The sequence below is a fragment of the Seriola dumerili genome, unplaced genomic scaffold, assembly GCF_002260705.1.
Source record: "Seriola dumerili isolate Sdu_G_001 unplaced genomic scaffold, Sdu_1.0 BDQW01001254.1, whole genome shotgun sequence".
Lineage (NCBI taxonomy): Eukaryota > Metazoa > Chordata > Actinopteri > Carangiformes > Carangidae > Seriola > Seriola dumerili.
Window position 1 is genome coordinate 231464 of NW_019175509.1, and position 21462 is coordinate 252925.

Consider the following 21462-nt stretch of genomic DNA (forward strand, 5'->3'; position numbering starts at 1 on the left):
GTGTGCAGTGGGGCACCGCCAGGGGAGAGGCCGGCAGTCAGGGGACTTGAGGGAACGTATGAGGAAGTTGGGATCATGACACTGAGGCATGTTAGTGATGATATTTCTAACAGCGCCTGAAGGCAGCATTTGTATAATCTGTATAATTAGAGCACAGTCCCCTGAGGTGTTAGCTTTCACTGCTAATCCTCCACAGTTTCAGTCTCATTAAAACCAGGAAGTAAAACAGGAAGCTGCTGGTTCAACTCCCACATGGTATAAATGTTAATGCAGCTGAATCCTGGACCTACAGAGCTTATCTGAAAGCTAATCCTACACACACACACACACACACACACACACACACACACACACACACACACACACGCATGCACACACCACTGTCAACTTCATTGATCTGTGCAGGATGGAGCATGGTTTCAGATGGTTGGTGCTTTGCTCAGGGGCACTTCATCAGCACGTGGATGTCTGAAGGCTTTTATTCCACTCAGGGAATCGAACCCTGAAATTATGTTTCTGTACAAATAAATACAAACATGTTTTGTAGGATAATCGGTGGCTGAGGACGTTCAGAATAGAAGCAATTAAAAAAAGAAAAAAAGAAGGGCGTTCAGTTTGGTGAGTTGTAGCGTCTCTGCTGACTCATGTCAGACTTCACTCCCACCACTGTGCTGACTTCAGATGAGTCATTCACTCCTGGACGTGACTCTGAGCTCTTGTAAATGCCAACTTTAAGTCTGAAAGCTGAGCAGAAAAGAACAGTACACAGACTCTTTTAATGTGGAGCTTCAGAGATCACCTCACTGAGTTGACCCGATGGAGGTGTGGATAAATCTTACTACAAACACCTCCTCCACTCAGACTAGTTCCAGGTTATGTCCTAGTTTATCCAGTCAGGTAAAATATGAACCGTCAGCAACTTCTGTGTCCTAAAAAGTGTTTTCTGATGTCGCCATGACCTTTGACCTTTGGCCACCAAAACTAATCGGTTCCCCTTCGAGTCCAAGTAGATGTTTGTACAAAATTTGAGGAAGTTTGTCAAGGTGTTACTGAGATATCACATTCACCCAGGCCAAAACTGTGTTTTGTGAGGTCATCATGCCCGTGACCTTTGACCCCCAAAATCTAATTGGTTCATCCTGCAGTGTCACTTCTCAGGGTCTCAGGTCTTAGAGTCTCAGGTCTCAGGTCTTAGAGTCTGAGGTCTTGGAGTCTTGGAGTCTCAGGTCTCAGGGTCTCAAGTCTGAGGTCTTGGAGTCTTAGAGTCTGAGGTCTTAGAGTCTCAGGTCAGTCTTAGGTGTCAGTCAGTGAGGTGGTCTGTCTGTCTTTCAGGTCTAACTCAGGTTCTGGTCCCTGTCCTCTCTTACTCTCCTCAGACCCTGACTCTCTGCGTCTCTCCCTCCTCATCCGTCCTCCTGTCCGTCTCCTCCTCGGCCCGTCTGTCCAGCATGTCGTTGAAGGTCCAGACCAGCAACGTGACCAACAAGACAGACCCAAAGTCCATCAACTCACGGGTGTTCATCGGGAACCTGAACACGGCGGTGGTGAAGAAGTCCGATGTGGAGACCATCTTCTCCAAGTACGGCCGTGTGCTGGGCTGCTCCGTGCACAAGGGCTACGCCTTCGTCCAGTATGCCAGCGAGAGGCACGCCAGGGGGGCGGTGATCGGAGAGAACGGCAGGGTGCTGGCCGGACAGACGCTCGGTGAGTCACCGTCAGTTATAAATCATGTGACGATAGACCAGGGGTCGGCAGGTCTTTTTCTAATCCATCAGATATGGCTGGAACATAATCAATAGCTAATTTAAGATATTGATAAGAATTGACTTTGTTACTGTTAGCATATGAAGCGCTGTGGCTGACAGTCACAGACAGGGGGGCGATCTGGTAAAAAGATCATATGATCCGCTTATTGGGTAGAATCCCAATCCACCATCTTTGTCATCATCTGCATTCTGTTTTTGCTGTGGTTTTATTCTGAAAGTCCTGACAGGAAGTTGAGACTTTTCGCTGCTTTGACGCTTCTCTCTGATGTGTGTAAGCTCCACCCACAGTGACATTTTATATGTCTGACTGACTGATTGACTGAATCTGTTATTTTCCTTATATCACACATTGTATGTCGCTCTGTCGGAGCAAGCAATAGAACCTTTGGAACTTCCTTTCAGAACTTTTCAGAATAAAGCTCACAATAGCTTGAAATAAAACATTGCTGCAAAAAAAAATAAAAATTCTGTGGGTAACCATCGCTGCTCAGCCGGCAATCTATTTTAGCAACGGAGATCTCTTTTTTTCTGTTTATTGATTGATTTATTTAAAAAAAATCATATCAAAACCCTGCAGATTTGGCCCGCAGGCAGCCAGTTGCCGACCACTGCAATAGATGATAGTTTGGGATGTTTAAAACTGTGTCCATGTGTACATTAGAGCAGAGGTCCCCGACCTTTCCCAACACAGCACCCGCTTCAAAATCTCTAAAATGTCAACACCCCCAGAACAATATGGAGGCCCAATGATGCCTAATGATCAAACATTCAAGACTGAACTGAAAGCAGGAGAAGCATTTAAGAACCTCAGTGTTTCTTTTCTGTTTGACAGGTGGGGGTCACGGGTTGATTCACCGTCTGTCTCTGACTCTGTCCTTTCACCTCTCCCCGTTGTTAACCAGATATCAGCTTTGATTCTCCAGGTCTTACCATGGCTGTGATCTGTTAGTGAACAATCAGGCTGAGGAAGTATGTGATGTGTTCTGACATGAAAGTTCCTGTCGTTGTCTTTTCACAGTGAGAGGCCGTAATAGGAAAAGAAACAATAAAATAATGAGTTTTTAAACATTTGTTTTTAAAGATAATTTTGTTCTAAAACATTTAAGAAGAATAGATTTTTTAATTATATCTTTTCACCAAGATTTTACTGTTGTAAATGTCGGCCCACCTGTAATACCTTCACAGGCCACCAGAGGGCAGCAACGGGAGCCACTACAGTAAAGCAACAGTTGGACAGTTACTAAGCAATGAAACACAGAGAGGGGAGATTTAAACTGAAGAGTTGTCCTCTGTCTCTGTCTCTCTCTCTGTCTGTCTGTCTGTCTCTCTCTCTGTCTCTCTCTCTGTCTCTCTCGGTCTGTGTCTCTGTCTGTGTGTGTGTGTGTGTGTGTGTGTGTGTGTGTGTGTGTGATGCCATAGAGATCAAATGAACTGTCTTCTCTGAACCACTCTACCTTCTCAGCTCTTCTCTCTGTCTTCAGCTCACCATGTGTTTTTTACTAGAGACTGAAGAAATTAAAATGCCTGGCACAATAAATGTCATGCGATAATGAAGATAATTTTTATAGCACCTGTAAAAGACAAAGTTACAAACTAACCGCTTCAAATAAAAGAGAGGATAAAAAGAGACATACTGAAATGGAACAAAGAAAATAGAAAATCAGGAGAAATGAGGTAAATCTATGATCCACTGTAAAACTAATTGACTGAGGTCCAACAGCAAAAACCTCCTGGACTGACATCTGGTCTGTGGAGCAACTGTTAGCTTCCTGTCAGGTTAACTGTGATTAGCAATTCAGAGCATCAGTAACATCCAGTCATCAACCTCCAGACTGAAACATGAAGCATCAACAGTGAAGAACCAAAAGCTGCTGGTACAAGCTAGTTATCAGCCTCTGTGCTTGTTATCGTAGCCTGTTAAGTAGCTAATTAGCCAGCAAATGAACTAACCTTTGGTTAGCCTTTGAGCAAGATGCTCAGCTGTGCTAATGATGCTAATTAGTGTGCTAGTTAGCATCATTAGCAAGTGTATGCTTGACACAGTTATTGAACAAACATGCCCCGAAGTCTCATCTCCTCACACGCCTCTCCTCTTTGACCATTTTTGGATTAGCTGGGAGTTAGGGGTGGGGTCTGACATTGCCAAGATGGCGATGGTGGAGCAGCTAACTCTGAGCTTCAGAAACCTGTGGGTAATGTCACAGAGGGGACGTCCATCTTTATTTACATTCTGTGGTAACATCAAAGAAAAGCAAAGTCAAAATGATAAATAAATTAATAAATCGTGCATTGTTTACATCCATGGTTGTTAGCTAGCAAGCTTCTACTTCATTGCCTCTATTGCTGTAATTTTGAGCCGTTGCTGCCACTGTCTGTCAGTCAGTGGAACGACATGAAACCAGTGAGTTCCTCCACCTCTGTAAAAGGTGGAGGTTGTAGTTTGGTGATGAGTTACTGTTAGCTCGTTAGAGAGCTGCTGTCAATGTGAACTAACCACAAACATAATTCAGTTTATAAACCACATCAATCTGCTAAGTTAGCTGGTTAGCTAGTTAATAGGTAGCTATATCAGTTCAATGTGTTGGATTTTCCCTTTCAGTCACCAGCTGTTCCCGCCCTTACTGTTGCTTTGCAAAGTGCAACTCCTGTTGCCTAGCAACCTTGACAACACATAACTTTGTCTCACAGTAACTTTCTGTGTTAAGTTTCTTGGTTTATACATATGTATGTATATATATGTATGTATATATATATATGTGTGTATATATATGTATGTGTATATATATATATGTATGTATATATATATATATATAGTACATTCTGTTCATACATACATACAGTTCATCTGAAGGCAAGTCAAGTTTAATTCATAAGTCAAATAAGAACAAAAACTACTGAACTGCAAAATACATAAAGTTTGAGAAAATTGCTTTATACAAAACTATTATACATACAAGTATATATATATATATATAAATATATAAATATACAAAAATAGAAAAAATACTATATAGAAAAATACATAGACAAGTGGAAAATAGTAGTATTATACATGTCCTTTCTGGATTGCTGCAACATGAACCACGATTTATTCAACCTTTAATCATCCTGCTGCTGCTGCCTGTTACTGATGCAGCACCTTCTCTGGTGTGATGCTGCAACCTGGATGAGAGGAAATGAGCTGAACACCTGCCTCTATATAATAACAGTTCCAATTGACTGACTTACTGACTGACTGACTGACTGACTGACCGACTGACCGTCCTCAGTGCTGTGCTTCGGTCAGACCACAGATGCTGTTACGTGGCTCAACAGCTTCCTCTAGTGGAGACCATCAGTTAACACATCAACACAGTGATGAACAGAGAGATGTCTCCAGGATCTTTGTGTTTCTGAATCTTTGAATAAATGTTTTGTTTCTTTTCCAGTTTTTGTTTATTAGTTTTAGTGAATTTATAGTGACGGTCTCTTTTTTCCTGCTCTGCTGTTTCCTCAGACATCAACATGGCTGGAGAGCCGAAGCCAAACAGAGCCAAAGGCCTGAAGAGATCAGCAGCTTCTCTCTACAGGTACAGCTGTCTATAGTGGATCAATAAGTGTGATTGATCAGTCTGTTGCTCATATGTCTCCGGGGGGGGGGGGGTTAACGGCTTTAAACCTCTGCCCCCCCAGAGCTGCAGCTCCCTGGTGAAGTCTCAGTCTTCATGTATCAGAGCTTTATAGCTGTTAGCTTGTTACAGAGAGGATCACAGGTCTGTCTTTAAGGTGCTTCTACAAACTTTAATGAGTTGTTTTACTGAATGATTCTTCAGAGTAAACAGCTGAAAGACTTCTTATATAAATACAGTTTTAGAAGCTTTTCATACCTGACAAAGTGTTAACCATGATGAGTCTGAGTCAGTTTTATTTAAAAGGGATGAAGTTATCATTACAGCAGGAAGAAACGAGTGTTGTAAAGTTTCTTTTCCATACAGTTCAATCAGAAAGTCTTCAGACCCTTCACTGTTTCACACGTTACATTCATTTCCCCTCATCAGTCGACTCTGTTCTCCACTATGACAAAGTGAAAACTGAGTTTTAGAAACTTTACAAATGTATTAAAAAGTAAAACTCTCACACTGACAGAAGTATTCAGACACTTTACTAGTTCAGCTCAGGTTCCTCCATGTCTCTGGATCCTCTCTGAGATGTTTCTACATGGAGTCCACCTGTGCTGAACCAATTTACAAAATTGCCTAAAATTCTGGTTTCACTTTGTCCTTCTGGAAACTGAGTGAGACTGATGCAGGGAAATTCTGTCTTTCCTCATGTGTGAATCCAACCCCCAGGAGGAAAGGCACAAACCAAAACAACATTCATTGCCTTTCAGGGCTTCCGTAGAATGTGATGAATGTTCTTTTATATGGTGATGGTCCGGCTGCCTCGCTGTTGTTTGCATTACTCACTGAGTGAGTCCAGGACGTGTCAGTGGGTATAAAACTCACCATACATCATCCCGGACACCCGTCTCTCTGTCCAGGTCCTCTGTCCCTCTGCCTGTTGTGTTGTTGTGTCTCTGGGGGGAGATGAACTATGTTGTGGTTTCTTTTTCTTTGTCAGTATTGACATTTTTAAGCTTTTTTATTTGTATATGCAACTTAGTGGATGGAAACCCAAAAAGCTTTTGTTCCCATGTGTTGTTTGAATGTGGTTTGATGCTCGTGTTGTGAAACGTTGGATCACATGTGTTTGGTTCAGTCATTATGTTCCACTGTGCTTCCTCCCCAGTGGCTACGAGTTTGACTACGATTACTACAGAGAAGACTTCTACGACAGGTGAGAGGACGAAGCTGTGTTCAGGGTCTCCAGTGACCTTTGACCTGAGGCTGAATGACGTTTAGAGTTAAACATGTTTCTGTAGGGAAACACCTGTGGAACAAATACAGTTAGAGAGCTTTGTTGTCCACAGAGAGTGAACATTATGGAGCGAATCACTAAGATGTGTTAGAGAGGAGAGCTGGTTCTCAAAGGCTCTTTCTTCTCCAACATATCCCAAGATGCATTGTGCTGGTAATGAAAATAATATGTCAGTAAACAACAGTGACTGAGAGTCTGAGGATCACACTGTTAATGTCAGTATTGTGCTTCAGCTCAGTTCAACAGCTAACGGTACAACAGTTAAAACCAAGACACTTAAAACAAAAAGTTATGTGTTGTCAAGGTTGCTAGGCAACAGGAGCTGCGCTTTGTGATGCAACAGTAAGGGAAATCGCAGTCCAGGTCCTGATCCAGGTCCTGATCCAGGTCTCAGTTACTGTGAACCGAGCTGAACTTGGAGCTCCTCTCCTGGAGGACAGGTGTCCTAATAACCGTCGACCTGTGTTTCTCTGTGTGGAGGACGTACCGCATCATCACAGCTGATCACAGATCACATGTCATCATCATGTTCAAACACTTCATCGTAGCTGATGGGAACAACAGGAAGGAACAGTGTCTGTCATCGTCAGATCTCCAAAAAAGTCTTCCAGCCAGGGGATGATCTGCCCCTGGGGGGTTTGGGGGGGTTTCTGAGGAACATGTGGTCAGGTTTAGTTCACTGACGTGGACCTGCAGTGTGGTAACTATTACAGCTCTGACTGGACCAGGTGAAAGTCATCAGTCCGTCCTGACGTTCCCTCTCCACCAGTCAAAACTTTATTCACGTGTCAGCTGATGTTTGGACAGCTCAGGGCTTTGAACTGAACCTTTACCTGAGTGATGGAGAGGAATCCACAGGTTGAACTGGGAGGACGGCCTCTGTTAGTGAAGAGTGGAATGAGCAGAGAGTAAAGATGGCCAGCTGAGAGGGATCAGGGATGATGTGTCAGATGATCCAGATGTCAGACCAGTATCTGAGGATTGAACCAGGAATCCGGGGTCAGGCGGGGTTTGGAAACATTTGTGGTGAAGGAGGTTTCGTCTTTCACAGAAGAAAAGCAGCTCCTCTGAAGCCTCCTCAGACTCCTGTCACAACGCATCACACTCTGTCTGGTTTGAAAGCTAACAGTCTGAAGAGAGGCGATCAGAGGCTCTCCATCTCCCAGGGAGAGGACGAGCAGTTAATCCTCTGGTTCCTCTGCTCAGAGACGTGGAGCTCCACACTGCCAGAGTTCACCTTCAACTCTCAGATACTGTGACCTTCACAATAAGAGTCCAGTGGCATTTTGCCGTTAATGGAAGGAGGAAGTTACGACAGCACCAGTTCAGTTTGTGTGTGAGTTGTGTAACTGTCCACTGATCCTTCCAGGAGTTAAAAAACACAACCATGGCCAAAACTATCAGAGTGGATCAGGAAGACCAAGAAATGAAATCATTTACACTTTGATTTACCTCATAGTCAAAGTAGCTGCTTTGGAGGATGATCATTCTCTTCAACAAACCATCCTAAATTAGGAAAAAACAAGGAAAGAAAACAAAGAAAACAAGGCCTCATTTTTAGCCCCAGAGGTTGATTGACCAACTGACCAGCCAACCAAACAACCAACCAGACAACCGACCAACTGACCAACCAAACAACCAACCAGACAACCGACCAACTGACTAACTGACTAACTGACCAACCAACAGACCAACCAACTGAACAACCAAACAACCAACTGAACAACCAAACAACTGACTAACTGACCGACCAAACAACCAACTGAACAACCAAACAACTGACCAGCTGACCAACCAACTAACCAAACAACCAAATTACCAACTGTCCAACTGACTCTGAGAAGGAAGGCTCAGGAAGTGTAATGGGTCATCCAGTAATCGGATGGTTGTTGGTTCAATTCCCAGTCCTTCAGTCCGTGTTTCAAAGTGTCCTGAAACCAAAGTTTCCCGATGTATCACCAGTGTATCACCAGTGTGTGAATGTGTGTGTGGTAGAAAAGCTGTTAGGACGATCATTAACGATCATTTTCACTGTCCAGTGTGAACTGTGCTCCAGATGTTTAGGTCAGATCAGTGAACACGTGACACTTCCCTGACCTCTCTCCACTGGTCCTTACTTCTGTCAACCCTCTGCATGTTTCTGCTTATTCTGTGTTTTTCTGAGCTGATGTCATGAGGACTTTATCTGCTGATGTCTGATCTGCTCAGTAAATCTGAGGATTACAGACCTCGGCTGCTCGGGGAACGGTTCGGTCTAAATGGTGGAATTGAATTGTCATGAACTGTATTACACAATATTTCTTTTTGTTCGTGTTAGGGGAGGAGAGAGAGCAGCTTTCCATCTGGACTAGTGATCTGTGGTGATGATCAGACGTTTGACTTTACAGTTTTATGACCATCTGTAACTGAGCTGAAGGAGAATCTGGTTAAACTCTGGAGGATGTGGGTGGAGTTCGGTCCAGTCACCACAGGAAGTTACTGCTCGTCCCAAAGGTTGAAAACAGGAGACAGTGGACTGTGTCTCAGAGCCTGATGTAGTGTCAGAGTGAGGTCAGACGGGTCGGAGGGGTTGAATTAAATCTCCATTGTTCAACTCTCATGACCTGAGCTCCCAACAGAGATAGGATGAAGTCTTTGATTTAAACATCAGTCTTTTATTATCTGTGACCTCTGAACTCTGACCTGGGACCGAAGAGTAACAGAGCCTGAACAAGGAGTCACAGTGTGACTGAGTTTATTTGGATTAAGAGTTTCATCATTTTATTTCTCTTTGAAATATTCTGGGCTGAAACATGAAGCATCAACATGAAGAACCAGAAGCTGCAGTTCCTCTAACGACCACTAGAGTCTGGCTCCAACAGTGAGTCAGTCCCCATAGACTCCCATGTTAAAATGTCCAACTTTACAGCAGAAATAAACATGTTTACAGCCTGGTACAAAAACTGTTTTGGTCTCTAGAGCTAATTTCCTCCTTCATGACACCTGTTTATATAACTCACCTGTTTACATTTTATTAAGGACTACAGTTATGGAGGATTGAGGGCGTGGCCTCTTTGAGTGACAGGCTCCACCCACGCCCCTCCTCTTTGCCCATATTTGGATTAGCTAGGAGCTAAGCAGAGAGCACAGGTCAGATCACGTCCTGTCTGAAATAACACCAACCGCCACACTGTAGCACCTGTCAGAGGCAGGAAGTGTGTGGGCGGAGTCTGAGTCTGCAGAGGTGAGCTCGAACTACCTGACACAAGAAGAGATCCACAGAGAACCACCTGACGTTCTGTAAAGCTCAGACAGAGACGTTCTCACACATGTGCAGGAACATGAAGGACGATGACACCAACATGTGTGTTGTATGTGGAACATGTTGGAGACTGGAGCAAAGTGACGGACACTCTGTTCCAGAGGAAACAGCAGCTACTAACAGCTGAAAACAAAATCATAAATCATAAGAAACAGTTTTATTCACAATCTCTGAAGTTTCCAGAAAGAGGAGAAGCCTCGCCAGAGAAATGATGTTTATATAAAACTGATTTATTTTACCAAATATGTTTTGTGGGAAACCTAATTGCTTCCTGGATTATGTTCCATGGAAAGGTTTTTTTTTTCATGTGAGCCAATCTATTTCCTGTTCGGCATCGTTACAGCAGTTTCCTCCAAAATGTGTTTGTTATTACAGATAACCAGATCTGAGAGTAACTTCTATCTTTGACCTCTTTATTCTCAGCTCCTTCCTTTAAACCCTCCTTTCCTCCTTTCCTCACTCTCTATCCTCTCCTAACTTCTCCTCTCCCCCCCTCCCCCCTGTCTTCCTCTCTGCCTCCTCAGGTTGTTTGAGTACCGTGGCCGGGTGTCTCCGGTTCCTCGGGTGGTGCCCGTCAAACGCCCGCGGGTGGCGGTGCCTCTGGTACGACGGGTCAAATCGTTGCCGGTCAAACTGCTGACACGTAACGCCTCCGTCCTTCCCAGCAGCAACGGCAACAGACAGAGATGTAAGTTACTACCTGCTGTTCATTCACCATCATTTCATTTCTATCGTCCTCAGACACCTCTCAGTCCAGAGTCGGAGACACAGTGAAAGTTATTTCTCATTTCTCTTTTTTTCTTTTTATTTAAAGGCTCCATATTTACTGTGTTTTATTTTATTATATTCAGTTATTATATATTTTATTTTATTTTGAAGTGTTATATATAAAAACCATCTCCTCTCTCAGGCTTCTCTCTGGAGCTCTAGTAACAACAGGTCGGTGAGCCAATCAGAAGAGAGGAGGCTCTGAGCCTCTCTTCTGATTGGCTCACTGTTTTCTGAGTGATCCAATAAAAATAAAGCAGATTTCAGGTAAAAACACTCAGAGAAACCAAATCCTGCAAGGTTTGGATGGTGGGTCCAGGTGGGCGGGGCTTGGTGACTGCTTTGTTGTGACATCACAAAGTTCCAGAAGTCCTGACGGCTGGTTTTAAGGCTCAGTTTCTGAATACAGGCTGTGTGCATTTCTCTGTGGACTGAGGCTTTGATACTTTCACAGTATTAATATAGAAGCTAGAGCTGATCTATAATCACACTACACATGGACACAGACCTTTACACTGGAGGAGCTTTAAGATTTAACAAGGACACAGATTATAGTTGTTCAGCAAATCTTAAATGTGTGAGGAGTTGAACTGAGTCTGTTCCAGTTTGTCTTTATTTGTTTGTCAAGCTGAACCTATAGGAGCTTCTGGACTCATGAGGTTCCTCTCTCTCTCTCTCTCTCTCTCTCTCTCTCTCTCTCTCTCTCTCTTTCTTTCCGGAGAATAAAGGATATATATTATTTAATTTTTTTCAAAAAGAAAACTTCTCTTCAAATCCTTAATATTTGTCACAATATAATAGGAAGTGAGATTCTGTCTCAGCTTCTCTGTCATGACACAGAGAACACAGCCTGGCCTCCCTGGATGTTCTGCCTGTGACGGCCTGTTTCTAAGGCTGTGTTCTCTCAGGCTGTGAACCTTAGTTTTCTATCAGTCACGGTGGTCAGGTCTCTGCCACCATGTACTCTCTGTTCAGGGTCAAATAGAATTCTAATTTACTTTGTGATTTGGTTTCATTCCCATATTTGATATAATTTTCTTTTTGTTTTGAGATGATTTGATTGGGCCAGATAGTTTTTGTTGTGTGTGGGCGGAGCTTCAGCAGCAGCTGGCAGAGGAGACTGATCTTTGTTCAACTGGTGGCACTGAAGGCCTTTGTACTGGTAGGAGTGGAGGTCGCTCTCTCTCTCTCTGTGTCTCTCTCTCTCTGTCTCTCTGTCTCTCTCTCTCTGTCTCTCTCTGTCTCTGTCTCTGTCTCTGTCTCTCTCTCTCTCTGTCTCTCTGCATCTTTGTTTGATGCTTGGGTTGTAGGTTATTGTAGTTGTATTGTAGCGAGTTGTTGTGTGGTCGGAGGTGTTTTGGTGGATGCGGGGGCCGTGTTTCTCGGCGAGGATGGCGTCCTCCAAGACGCTGTCCCTCTCCATCCGACACGCGGTTCGAGTCCGGCCTGACCCAGCTCTGCCGGTGGAGGCGGTTCTCCTGGCGGTGGGAGACCGTGTGGCACTGTAACCTCTGCTACGCCTCCAGGATGAACCGAGGCATGGTGGTGTTTCTGAAAGACGAGAGATTAGTGGCAGAGCTGATAGCGAGCGGCGTCACGCTTAAAAGGGTTTACCTGCAGGTCTCCCCGCTCGCAGCGCCCTCCACCCGCATCACCGTGACGGGTGTTCCCCCGTTCATCCCCAACGAGCTGCTGGAGGTGCAGCTGCTGCGTTTCGGGAAGCTGTCGAGCAGCTTTAAAACGGTGGGATTAGGATGTAAAGATGATAAACTGAAACATGTGCAGTCGTTCAGGAGACTGGTGTTCATGTTCCTCACCTGTCCGTCACAGACTCTGGAGGTCTCCTTCAGAGTCACACATGGAGACGCTCTCTACACGGCGTATGCCAGCTCAGGCAGCATGAAGTGTTTGCAATGTGGAGATGTGGGGCATAAGCGGACCGCCTGTCCACACAGATCAGCTGAGGGGCGACCCGAGCCGGCTCCCGGGCCGAGCTGAGGCAGGAGAAGGATCCAGCGGGCAGGCAGACACACAGGGAGGTGAACAACAAACAGCTGTGGGCACGGATGAAATGAGAGGAGCAGAGGAAACATTGCAGGAGGTCAGGGGAGGAGAGAGTTTAAAAGGAGCGGCAGGTAAATCTGACCACAGTCAGTGTGCTGCTGAACGGGTTAAAGAGACAGGTGTTGTGGGGAGTGTGACAGGTGAGGGGAAGGATGAAGAAATGGAGGATGACTCTGACTTTGTGTCTGTTGATGGCTCACAGTCATGCGGTGCTGAATCGTACACACTGCATGAGATGAATGATTTTTAGATGAAACGTTTGGAAAGTCTGTCAATGGGACTGATTTTATTTTCCTGATGTAGAAAAGTTTCTGAAAAGTGCGTCAGCCCTGCAGAGAGTAGTGGGAGGTGACTTACTAGATGAGAAGAAGCACATGGCCAGTCTGAGGAAGGTGAGAGCAGCGAGCAAAAGAAAGGGACCGGAAAGCTTCAAAACTAATAAGTAACATGAAAATGAATGTGGTGCACTGGGTGATCGTCATCCCACTGTTCCCTCTACCTGTCTCTGCTTTCCTCTCGCAGACTCTTATGAGTAAGATCAGGGTCGGCTCTTTAAACATTAATGGTGTGAGGGATAGACAGTAGAGGGCGATCATCTCAGAGATGATATCACAGAAGAGGTTAGATATTGTTTTCCTGCAGGAGACACACAGTGACAGTGAATGAGACAGACTGGGGTCTGTGGTGGAAGGGTCAGTACTTCCTGTCTCATGGGACCAACCTCTCTGCTGGTGCACCTCGGTCCTGGCACAGGGGACAGCTGTCCTTCCTGCTCACAGACAGAGACGTTACAGCATCTGTTTGTCCAGTGTCCCAGACTGGCTGGACTCTTCAGACACCTGCAGGTCTGGTTTCAGGGCTTAGGAGAGCAGTTTCTCTCTGTCTGTTTATTTATGGTCCACACTACTCTGCAAAGAGGAAATCTGTACACGCACTAGTAAATTTCATTTCAGGACTGTCCAAATTAGCCATTTGGAAAACCAGGAAGACCCTCAGACCCCAGAAGTCTGATCATTCACCAAAACACAATATAGATTATACCTGGAATAATTTATTTAAGATCTGGAGAGAAAATATTACATGAAAAATTCGGCCACTGAGAGACGCCCACAACCTGAACAACCTGAACAACCTGAACAACCTGAACAACCTGAACAACCTGAACAACCTGAACAACCTGAACAACCTGAACAGTCCAAGTGTTGCAGGTTGGATGTGAGGAAGTGTCACATGTGATGTAACATCCAGGCTAACAGTGAGAGCTGCTGCTTCAGGTGGTTGTAGTGTTGCCAGCCCACTGGATGTTGTTATGTTAAGATATGATTAATCTTCATTGGCCTGTCTTTGACATGAATTCAATCTGCTGTTGAACACACACACACACACACACACACACACACACACACACACACACACACAACACACAGAGTAAATCCACACACATCCCTTCAGACAGTGAGTCTTCTGTAAATTGTAGCATCTACCAATAGTCTGCATGTGAGGCGTTAAGGGAGCGTCTGTAAATTGTAGAAAACTGCATGAAAATCCATCACATGCTGCACCACCAGGTAAACTCTCAGCCTGTGGGAAACACTGCAGCTGCTCCTGACTTGATCACATACTCAGGTGTGTGTGTTTATTAATCTTGGATCAATCATTATGTCCCTGGAGCAGACACAGTCTACCTGTTTGTTGTTGAGCCAGGTGTTGCAGGTCGTGGTCACTGAGCTGCTGGGGGCCTGCAGCGTCTTCAGGACCACGAGGGTGAAGACCACCACAGTGCAGGGGAGGCCCCGGGATGCTCTGGGTGTTCAGTCACTAGGTGGTGCTGGCGGTGTCTCTGTGTGGAGAAACTGATAAGGACGTAGTCCCACATCCACTCTCAGCTGGATCACTGAGCTTCTTCATGTTCTCCACTGAAGTTGAAGACATGGTCTCTGTTCTCCTGTGGACATGCCTCTCAGCCACAGGTGTGATGGTACCTGTTCACACTGTGTAGGTGCAGAGTGAGATCATCTCATCTGCACGTGTTCTTAACGTGGAAGCAGAGACAACATCTGGATCCATGACCCAGCTGAGCCAGGATGTGATGTCACAGTTCTCAGGCTCAGAGCAGGAAGCATCCACCTGTACCAACACACACCCTGTATCAAGAGTGAAGGCTCCTCTAAGAGCATATGTTATAATCACGTGTATGAAGTTTATAACATATATGAAATACCCATATATATATATATATATATATATATGTAGATTTATTACATTTTGTATGGGTAAACACGACGATGTCACTGGACTGTTTAAAACTAGTGTGTTCATCAGTGGTCAACAGTGACAGACTGAATCTATAGGTTTATTTGACAGGTTGAGTTAATTCCGAACACTGCAGGAGTCTGCACCAAAAAAAATCATTAATGCCCGAAATAAAGGAGAACAAGTGATTGTAGAATTACACACTGTATTCTGCACAGATTCATGTAATTAATGTTTTTTTTAAGACTGTAAATGAAAGCTGAGGTCATAACTGCAGCGACACCTGAGTTCAGCCATGACACCTTTGTGTCCAACAGGAGAATGTGAAGATCAAACTCTGACAGGATTCAGCTTTCAGACGTGGAGAGAATCAGTAGTGATGTTGAGCCACTTCAGTGTGAGAGGAACATTAAAGAGAAGAACTTGTCTCCAGTCGTATCCTGTGGAGACATCCTCTCTCCTCAGAGGTCAGAGGTCAGAGAGGCAGGAGCTAGCAGGGCTTCACTTACAGCAGAAGGACTGATGGTGTAAAACCTCTGAACAACTTCAACTCACAGGAATCAGCTTCTCTTATTCTGTTCAGCGGTGACTTTATATGTTTGTATCATATAAAATATTCTACAAAAAGCTTCATTTAAACACATTGTTTCGGTGGGCGTTTTTAGAAGTGTCTGGCCCCGCCCACAGCAGCTGATAGTGTACCGGTCCTCCTGCTGCTCCTCTAGACTGAATCTACTGCAGGAAACACACTGACTGTACATGACGACCTCACACAGCCCCACGTCTGATCACATGGACTGTCCCTTTAAGAAGAAAGTGCACTCACAGATTCTCTGTTTAGACTGGAGACTAAAACTGAACATGAGAGTCTGAGCATCATTTAAGGCTTCAGTCCATCTGAGGTTTTTACATCAAAGATCTGTGTGTGTGTGTGTGTGTGTGTGTGTGTGTGAGAGAGAGAGAGAGAGAGACAGATGCCTCAGCTTGGCTGGTCTGATCTCAGCTGGTTTTCTGTATTGAGACATTTCTATTGACAAAGCTAATAGAGGCATGAGAGGGAGGGAGGGAGGGAGGGAGAGAGAGGGGGGAAGAGAGAGAGGGAGAGAGCGAGAGAGAGGGGGGAAGAGGGAGAGAGAGCAAGGAAACAAAAAAGGAGGAAGTGAACAAATGTGATGAGATATAAATGGATTGATAAAGGTAAAAGATAAAGAGAATAAAAATGAAAGAATAAGAGAAGGAAAGAAAAAGTCTGGAGAAAAACAGGAGAGAAAGTAAATGAGAAGGTAGAGCAAGAGAGGGAAGAAGTTAAAGAAGGACAGAGAGAGAGAGAGAGAGTATTGAGCAATAGACACATTCACTCACAGTTGGTGAAATATGGTCGTAATTGTAAGTTCATTGTGGTGAAACAAAAACAACCACCAGATGTGTTGAATGGCTCCAGTTGTTTTCTGCTGCCACTAATGTACTCATCACTCTGTCTGTCCTCCTTTAATCCTGCTCCCTCCCTCCTCCCCTCTCCTCTCTCCCTCCTCCCCTCCTCCCCTCTCCTCTCTCACCCCTCCCTCTCTCTCTCCTCCTCCCTCTCTCTCTCTCTCTCCCTCTCTCTCTCTCCCTCCCTCCCTCTCTCTCTCCCTCTCTCTCTCCCTCTCTCCCTCTCTCTCTCTCCCTCCCTCCCTCTCTGTCTCTGTTGTTTACAACAGAAAGCAGTTTTTTTATTGAACATAAAAACATTTCAGTTGATGTCAAATATAAAATGAATTATAAAATTATAAAATAAATAATAAAATTGTACAAAATGAAAGAAAAATGAAGAAAAATGTTCATTTCTAAAATAACATGTTAAATCACAAGTTGAGGTCAAAATAAAATAAACATTTAATTCCAAAAAAGAGAAAAAGTGAATATAAAGTATAATTATAAATAAATAAATATTCATTGCAGGATGTGTGATAAACGGTGATAAACATTACAGATCAAAGGATGAATCCTTCCTGTCTGTGCCCAAAAGCTCAGGCTGACGGCCCTTTAGTGACCTCAGAGTTTGAGCAGGTTCAGGATTCAGTCTCTGTGTGACAGAAATGTGCAGCATGATGATATTATTATATTGTAAATTATAATAACTGTGAAACGGAACTTGTAAAATGTATTCCCAACATAAATGTAATATATATGCATATATTGAATTTCCATATATAACGTATAGGGCCTAGGAACATATAGAATAACAACATATGTAAAAATTATATTTTAGATATTGGAACAATTTAAAATATTGACATATATGCCTTACCCATGCAAATACGTATGTTAATGTATGTATGTTTATATTGTAGACATGTTATTGATATTAAATCCATCCGTCAGTATATGTTGATATATCAGAATGTAAATTAATAAGAAAAACGTGTAAACATATATAATATTGATGTGTATGTTGCTTTAATAAATTTGCACATATAAATTAAATATATATTGTTAACATATATAGTTACAACATGTTATACCATATATTATATTGATCTAGATATTTTTAATATATGTACATATACACATTTTACTATGGGTATTTCATATATGTAAGGTTATATATATTATAAACTTATATCTTCATATATCCAGAGGATGTATATATTTGATAATAATATATCACCTTATAATTAACATATGTGGTGACATCACTCTTGATATTGGGACATGTATGTCTTATTTATATTTCTGTATGGGAAAGTGTGACTTATTAACATCTCTCTCTCTCTCTCTCTCTCTCTCTCTCTCTTTCTCTCTCTCTCTGTCGTTCTCTCTCTCTTTCATTCTCTCTCTCTCTCTGTCGTTCTCTCTTTGTCTCTCTCTCTGTCGTTCTCTCTCTCTTTCATTCTCTCTCTCTCTGTTGTTCTCTATGTCTCTCTCTCTCTATCGTTCTCTCTCTCTCTCTTTCATTCTCTCTCTCTCTCTTTGTCTCTCTCTCTCTACCGTTCTCTCTCTCTCTTTCATTCTCTCTCTCTCTCTGTCGTTCTCTATGTCTCTCTCTCTATCATTCTCTCTCTCTTTCATTCTCTCTCTCTCTGTCGTTCTCTATGTCTCTCTCTCTCTCTCTGTTGTTCTCTCTCTCTCTCTGTCGTTCTCTATGTCTCTCTCTCTATCATTCTCTCTCTCTTTCATTCTCTCTCTCTCTGTTGTTCTCTATGTCTCTCTCTCTCTCTCTCTGTTCTCTCTCTCTCTCTCTGTTCTCTATGTCTCTCTCTCTCTGTCGTTCTCTATGTCTCTCTCTCTCTCTCTGTTGTTCTCTCTCTCTCTCTGTCGCTCTCTATGTCTCTCTCTCTCTCTCTCTCTCTGTTGTTCTCTATGTCTCTCTCTCTCTCTCTCTGTTCTCTCTCTCTCTCTCTGTCGTTCTCTATGTCTCTCTCTCTCTGTTGTTCTCTATGTCTCTCTCTCTCTCTCTCTCTCTGTTGTTCTCTATGTCTCTCTCTCTCTCTGTCGTTCTCTATGTCTTTCTACCAGCAGTGAGAAGCACAGAGCTTCAGGCGATCAAGTCAGAGTTGACTCAGATTAAAACCAACATCGAAGCTTTACTGGGCAGACTGGAGCAGATCACGGAAGACACACACATCACAGCCACAGGTGACACACACACACACACACACACAGATTTATAGGCAGGTTTTCTGGCTCGGGGATCAGACGGCCTCTGGCAGCCACGTGTGCTGCTCAGATTCCTGGAGAAAACACAGAGGTGTCACATCAAGAGAAACGAGCAGGAAACAAAATGAAATACGTCTTGTCTCAGAGATGTTACTTCCTGTGCTGTTGTCTGAGGGCAGAGGTGTCTCTGTGATATCCCAATTCAATGAGGAAGTCACTGAGGTCACACCTGCATTAGCATAATCAATAAATCAGATCTAAAAGCTGAGGAAGTATCTACTGGGAAAAAACTGCCAATGGAAAACTTAAAATCCATCGTTGTTTTTGGTACGGTGGCCCTGAAGCTCAAAGCTCTGCAACTTCAGAGAACACATGCAAACACACAAACACAGATAACACCTTCATCAGTTTGACAACACATGAGCTGCAGCTACAACACAACACAAGTGTTTCCAGGGGACACTAAAAAGTGACGGACCCGGCTCGGGCTCCGTTAGCGGTGTTGGAAAATGAGCTAAAGGTGAGTTTGGTTTATTTTGACGTCAACATCACATGATTCAGATGTTATTACTATTGTTAGCTTAGCCTCCGGGTCCATCCCTTTTTAGTGTTTCCTGGAAACACTTCCTGTTGTGAGTATCTGCAGCTCATGTGTTGTTAAACAGATGAAGATGTTTCTGGAGTGATTTGTTTTTTGTTTAATAAAATAAAATCAGGTGACAAAGGGACGTCTTCTGTGTAACATCAGTGACAATCAACATATTTCTAATGATGAATTTATTAATAATGAAGCTTCAGACTTGAAGCACCAATCAGTTCATTTGATATAGTTAGTCTCCAGCTGTGATTGGCTGCATCATGGTCCTGTCACAGCTCCTTAAGTAAATGAAGTAGCATGTGTGAACAGCAAGTCACATCATTAATTAATGTGCAGGTAAATAGCATTTAGCTTCACAACTCAGTTGCTGCAGCTAATGACTGTCATGCACTGTGAAGATCATGTGATGCAGCTGACATTATCAGCAGCGTGGGTCTGTGCATGACCATGGTGAGTTTACATAGCTTCTTGCTAATGTGCTAACGTGATGTCAGGTTGCGTTAGCACTTTCTGCTGCTCTGTTTCCACCTGCTGTTTACACACTATTCACATCTGCTAGCTACTTTAGCTTCGCAGTTAGCGATGGTTTTTCTCTCTCACTCGTGTGTCTCATGTAGTTTCTTTGATGGAGCTGAGGTTCAGTGAATTTAAAGCTCCACACCACAGAAACCCAGTGGTTAGCTGCTGCACTCAGCCCGTCTCTAGTAGCGGGGGCAAACTCTACTACTGTAGCTCACCGGTGACCTCAGTTAAATGTTTTCCTGCAGGTTAACTTAACTCAGACTTTGTTAAACCAGAAATCACCTGGAGAAACAGCCGCCAAATAAAGAAAGGCGAGGATGATGTTGTGTTGTGTTTACGTTGGTTGGGTTGGAACAGCTCAGATCGATCTCTGCTGTTCAGTCATAAAGAATATTCATGGTTTTATAAAGGAGATATAGAAGAAGCTGCAGCTGTTTTCACTTCCTACGTCACGAAGCATCAGTTTAAACTTGTACGTTTTTCTGTTTCTGTGTGTTTTGGTCCAGAGTTGAGGAAGGCAGAGGCGTGTAAAAACAAGGAGGTGTGGCAGGAAGGGGAGGAGTCAAGCTCAGAGCTGGACGAGGAGGAGGAGGAGCAGAGACAGAACAGCACCGCTGAGGAGGAGGACGAAGACGACCAGGAAGAGGAGGAAGGAGAGCACACGCAGGACGACGCCCACAACCACATGGTGAGTATAACACCTGTGTGGTCTGGTGAGGTGTGACTTGTGAGGATATCTGATCTTGATGTTCACTTCACCCTGAAGTGGTTCGATGGAAACAACACGTTGTATTTTCCGTCTGATGACATCATACAATTTGAGTCTCTTTGAGTCGTGAGGATCACCTCCTCGTGGTTGTATCCCTCCGCCATTAGGGCTAGTTCCAGGTTACATCCTGTTCATAGAATATTCACCATCTGTGTGACATTTTTTCATAATGTCTGTGTGAAGTCTTGAGTAATGGCTAAAAAGTGTTCTCTGAGGTCACACTGACCTTGACCTTTGACCCCCAAAATCTAACCAGTTCATCATTAGTTCAAGTGAATGTTAGGTGTTACAGAGAACCTGAAAACAATATGGCTCCTGCTCTGGCTGTCGCCGGTACGGAGGCATGATGGAGGTGTCCTGGTGGAGCCTGTAGCTGACCGCATCCTTCAGGGGACGTGGTCTACGAAGGCGTGGCCCTTTGTTCTAACAGTTGAACCGTTAGCTGTTGAGCTGAAACATTTAACAGTGTGATCCTCAGTCTCTGCCAGTGTTGTTCACTGACATATTATTTTCATTACTGACATGCAATGCATCTTGGGATATGTTGTCCAGTAAAAGAACTCATTTGAAGGAGCCTTTGAAATGTCTGTGACGCTGTGACTGCCGTAGAAACATGATCCTGGTTTCATTTCCCAGCGTGATGTTGGAGGATGTTTGATTTTCCTTGATGGAGATTCTCACGGATCCGAGTCCACAGCAGCTGGACCGCGAGGAAACCACTTCCTGTCTTTATCTTCAGTAGGAGTTTATAATAGGCAGCGTGTTGTTCAGAGCAGCTTCATGATCCTTTATGCAACCCATGCTTTTTACATTCAGTGTTTAAATCCTTACACCTCCTCCTCCTCCTTCATGCTGCAGTGTGTCTGACACTGTTGTTCACTGTCTG

At 43.8% G+C, this 21462-nt stretch overlaps 1 protein-coding gene across 1 annotated transcript in view; it reads left to right on the forward strand.

Moving 5' to 3' along the window:
• Positions 1-1448: 1448 nt before the first annotated feature.
• The window catches only part of LOC111238281 (RNA-binding protein Raly-like), a 21191-nt gene continuing 1177 nt past the window's right edge, over positions 1449-21462 (forward strand). The window contains exons 1-6 of the mRNA XM_022767711.1: positions 1449-1704; positions 5263-5335; positions 6534-6581; positions 10488-10651; positions 18550-18666; positions 20314-20401. Coding sequence (XP_022623432.1) covers positions 1449-1704; positions 5263-5335; positions 6534-6581; positions 10488-10651; positions 18550-18666; positions 20314-20401 — 746 coding nt within the window. The remainder of the gene's footprint in view (positions 1705-5262; positions 5336-6533; positions 6582-10487; positions 10652-18549; positions 18667-20313; positions 20402-21462) is intronic.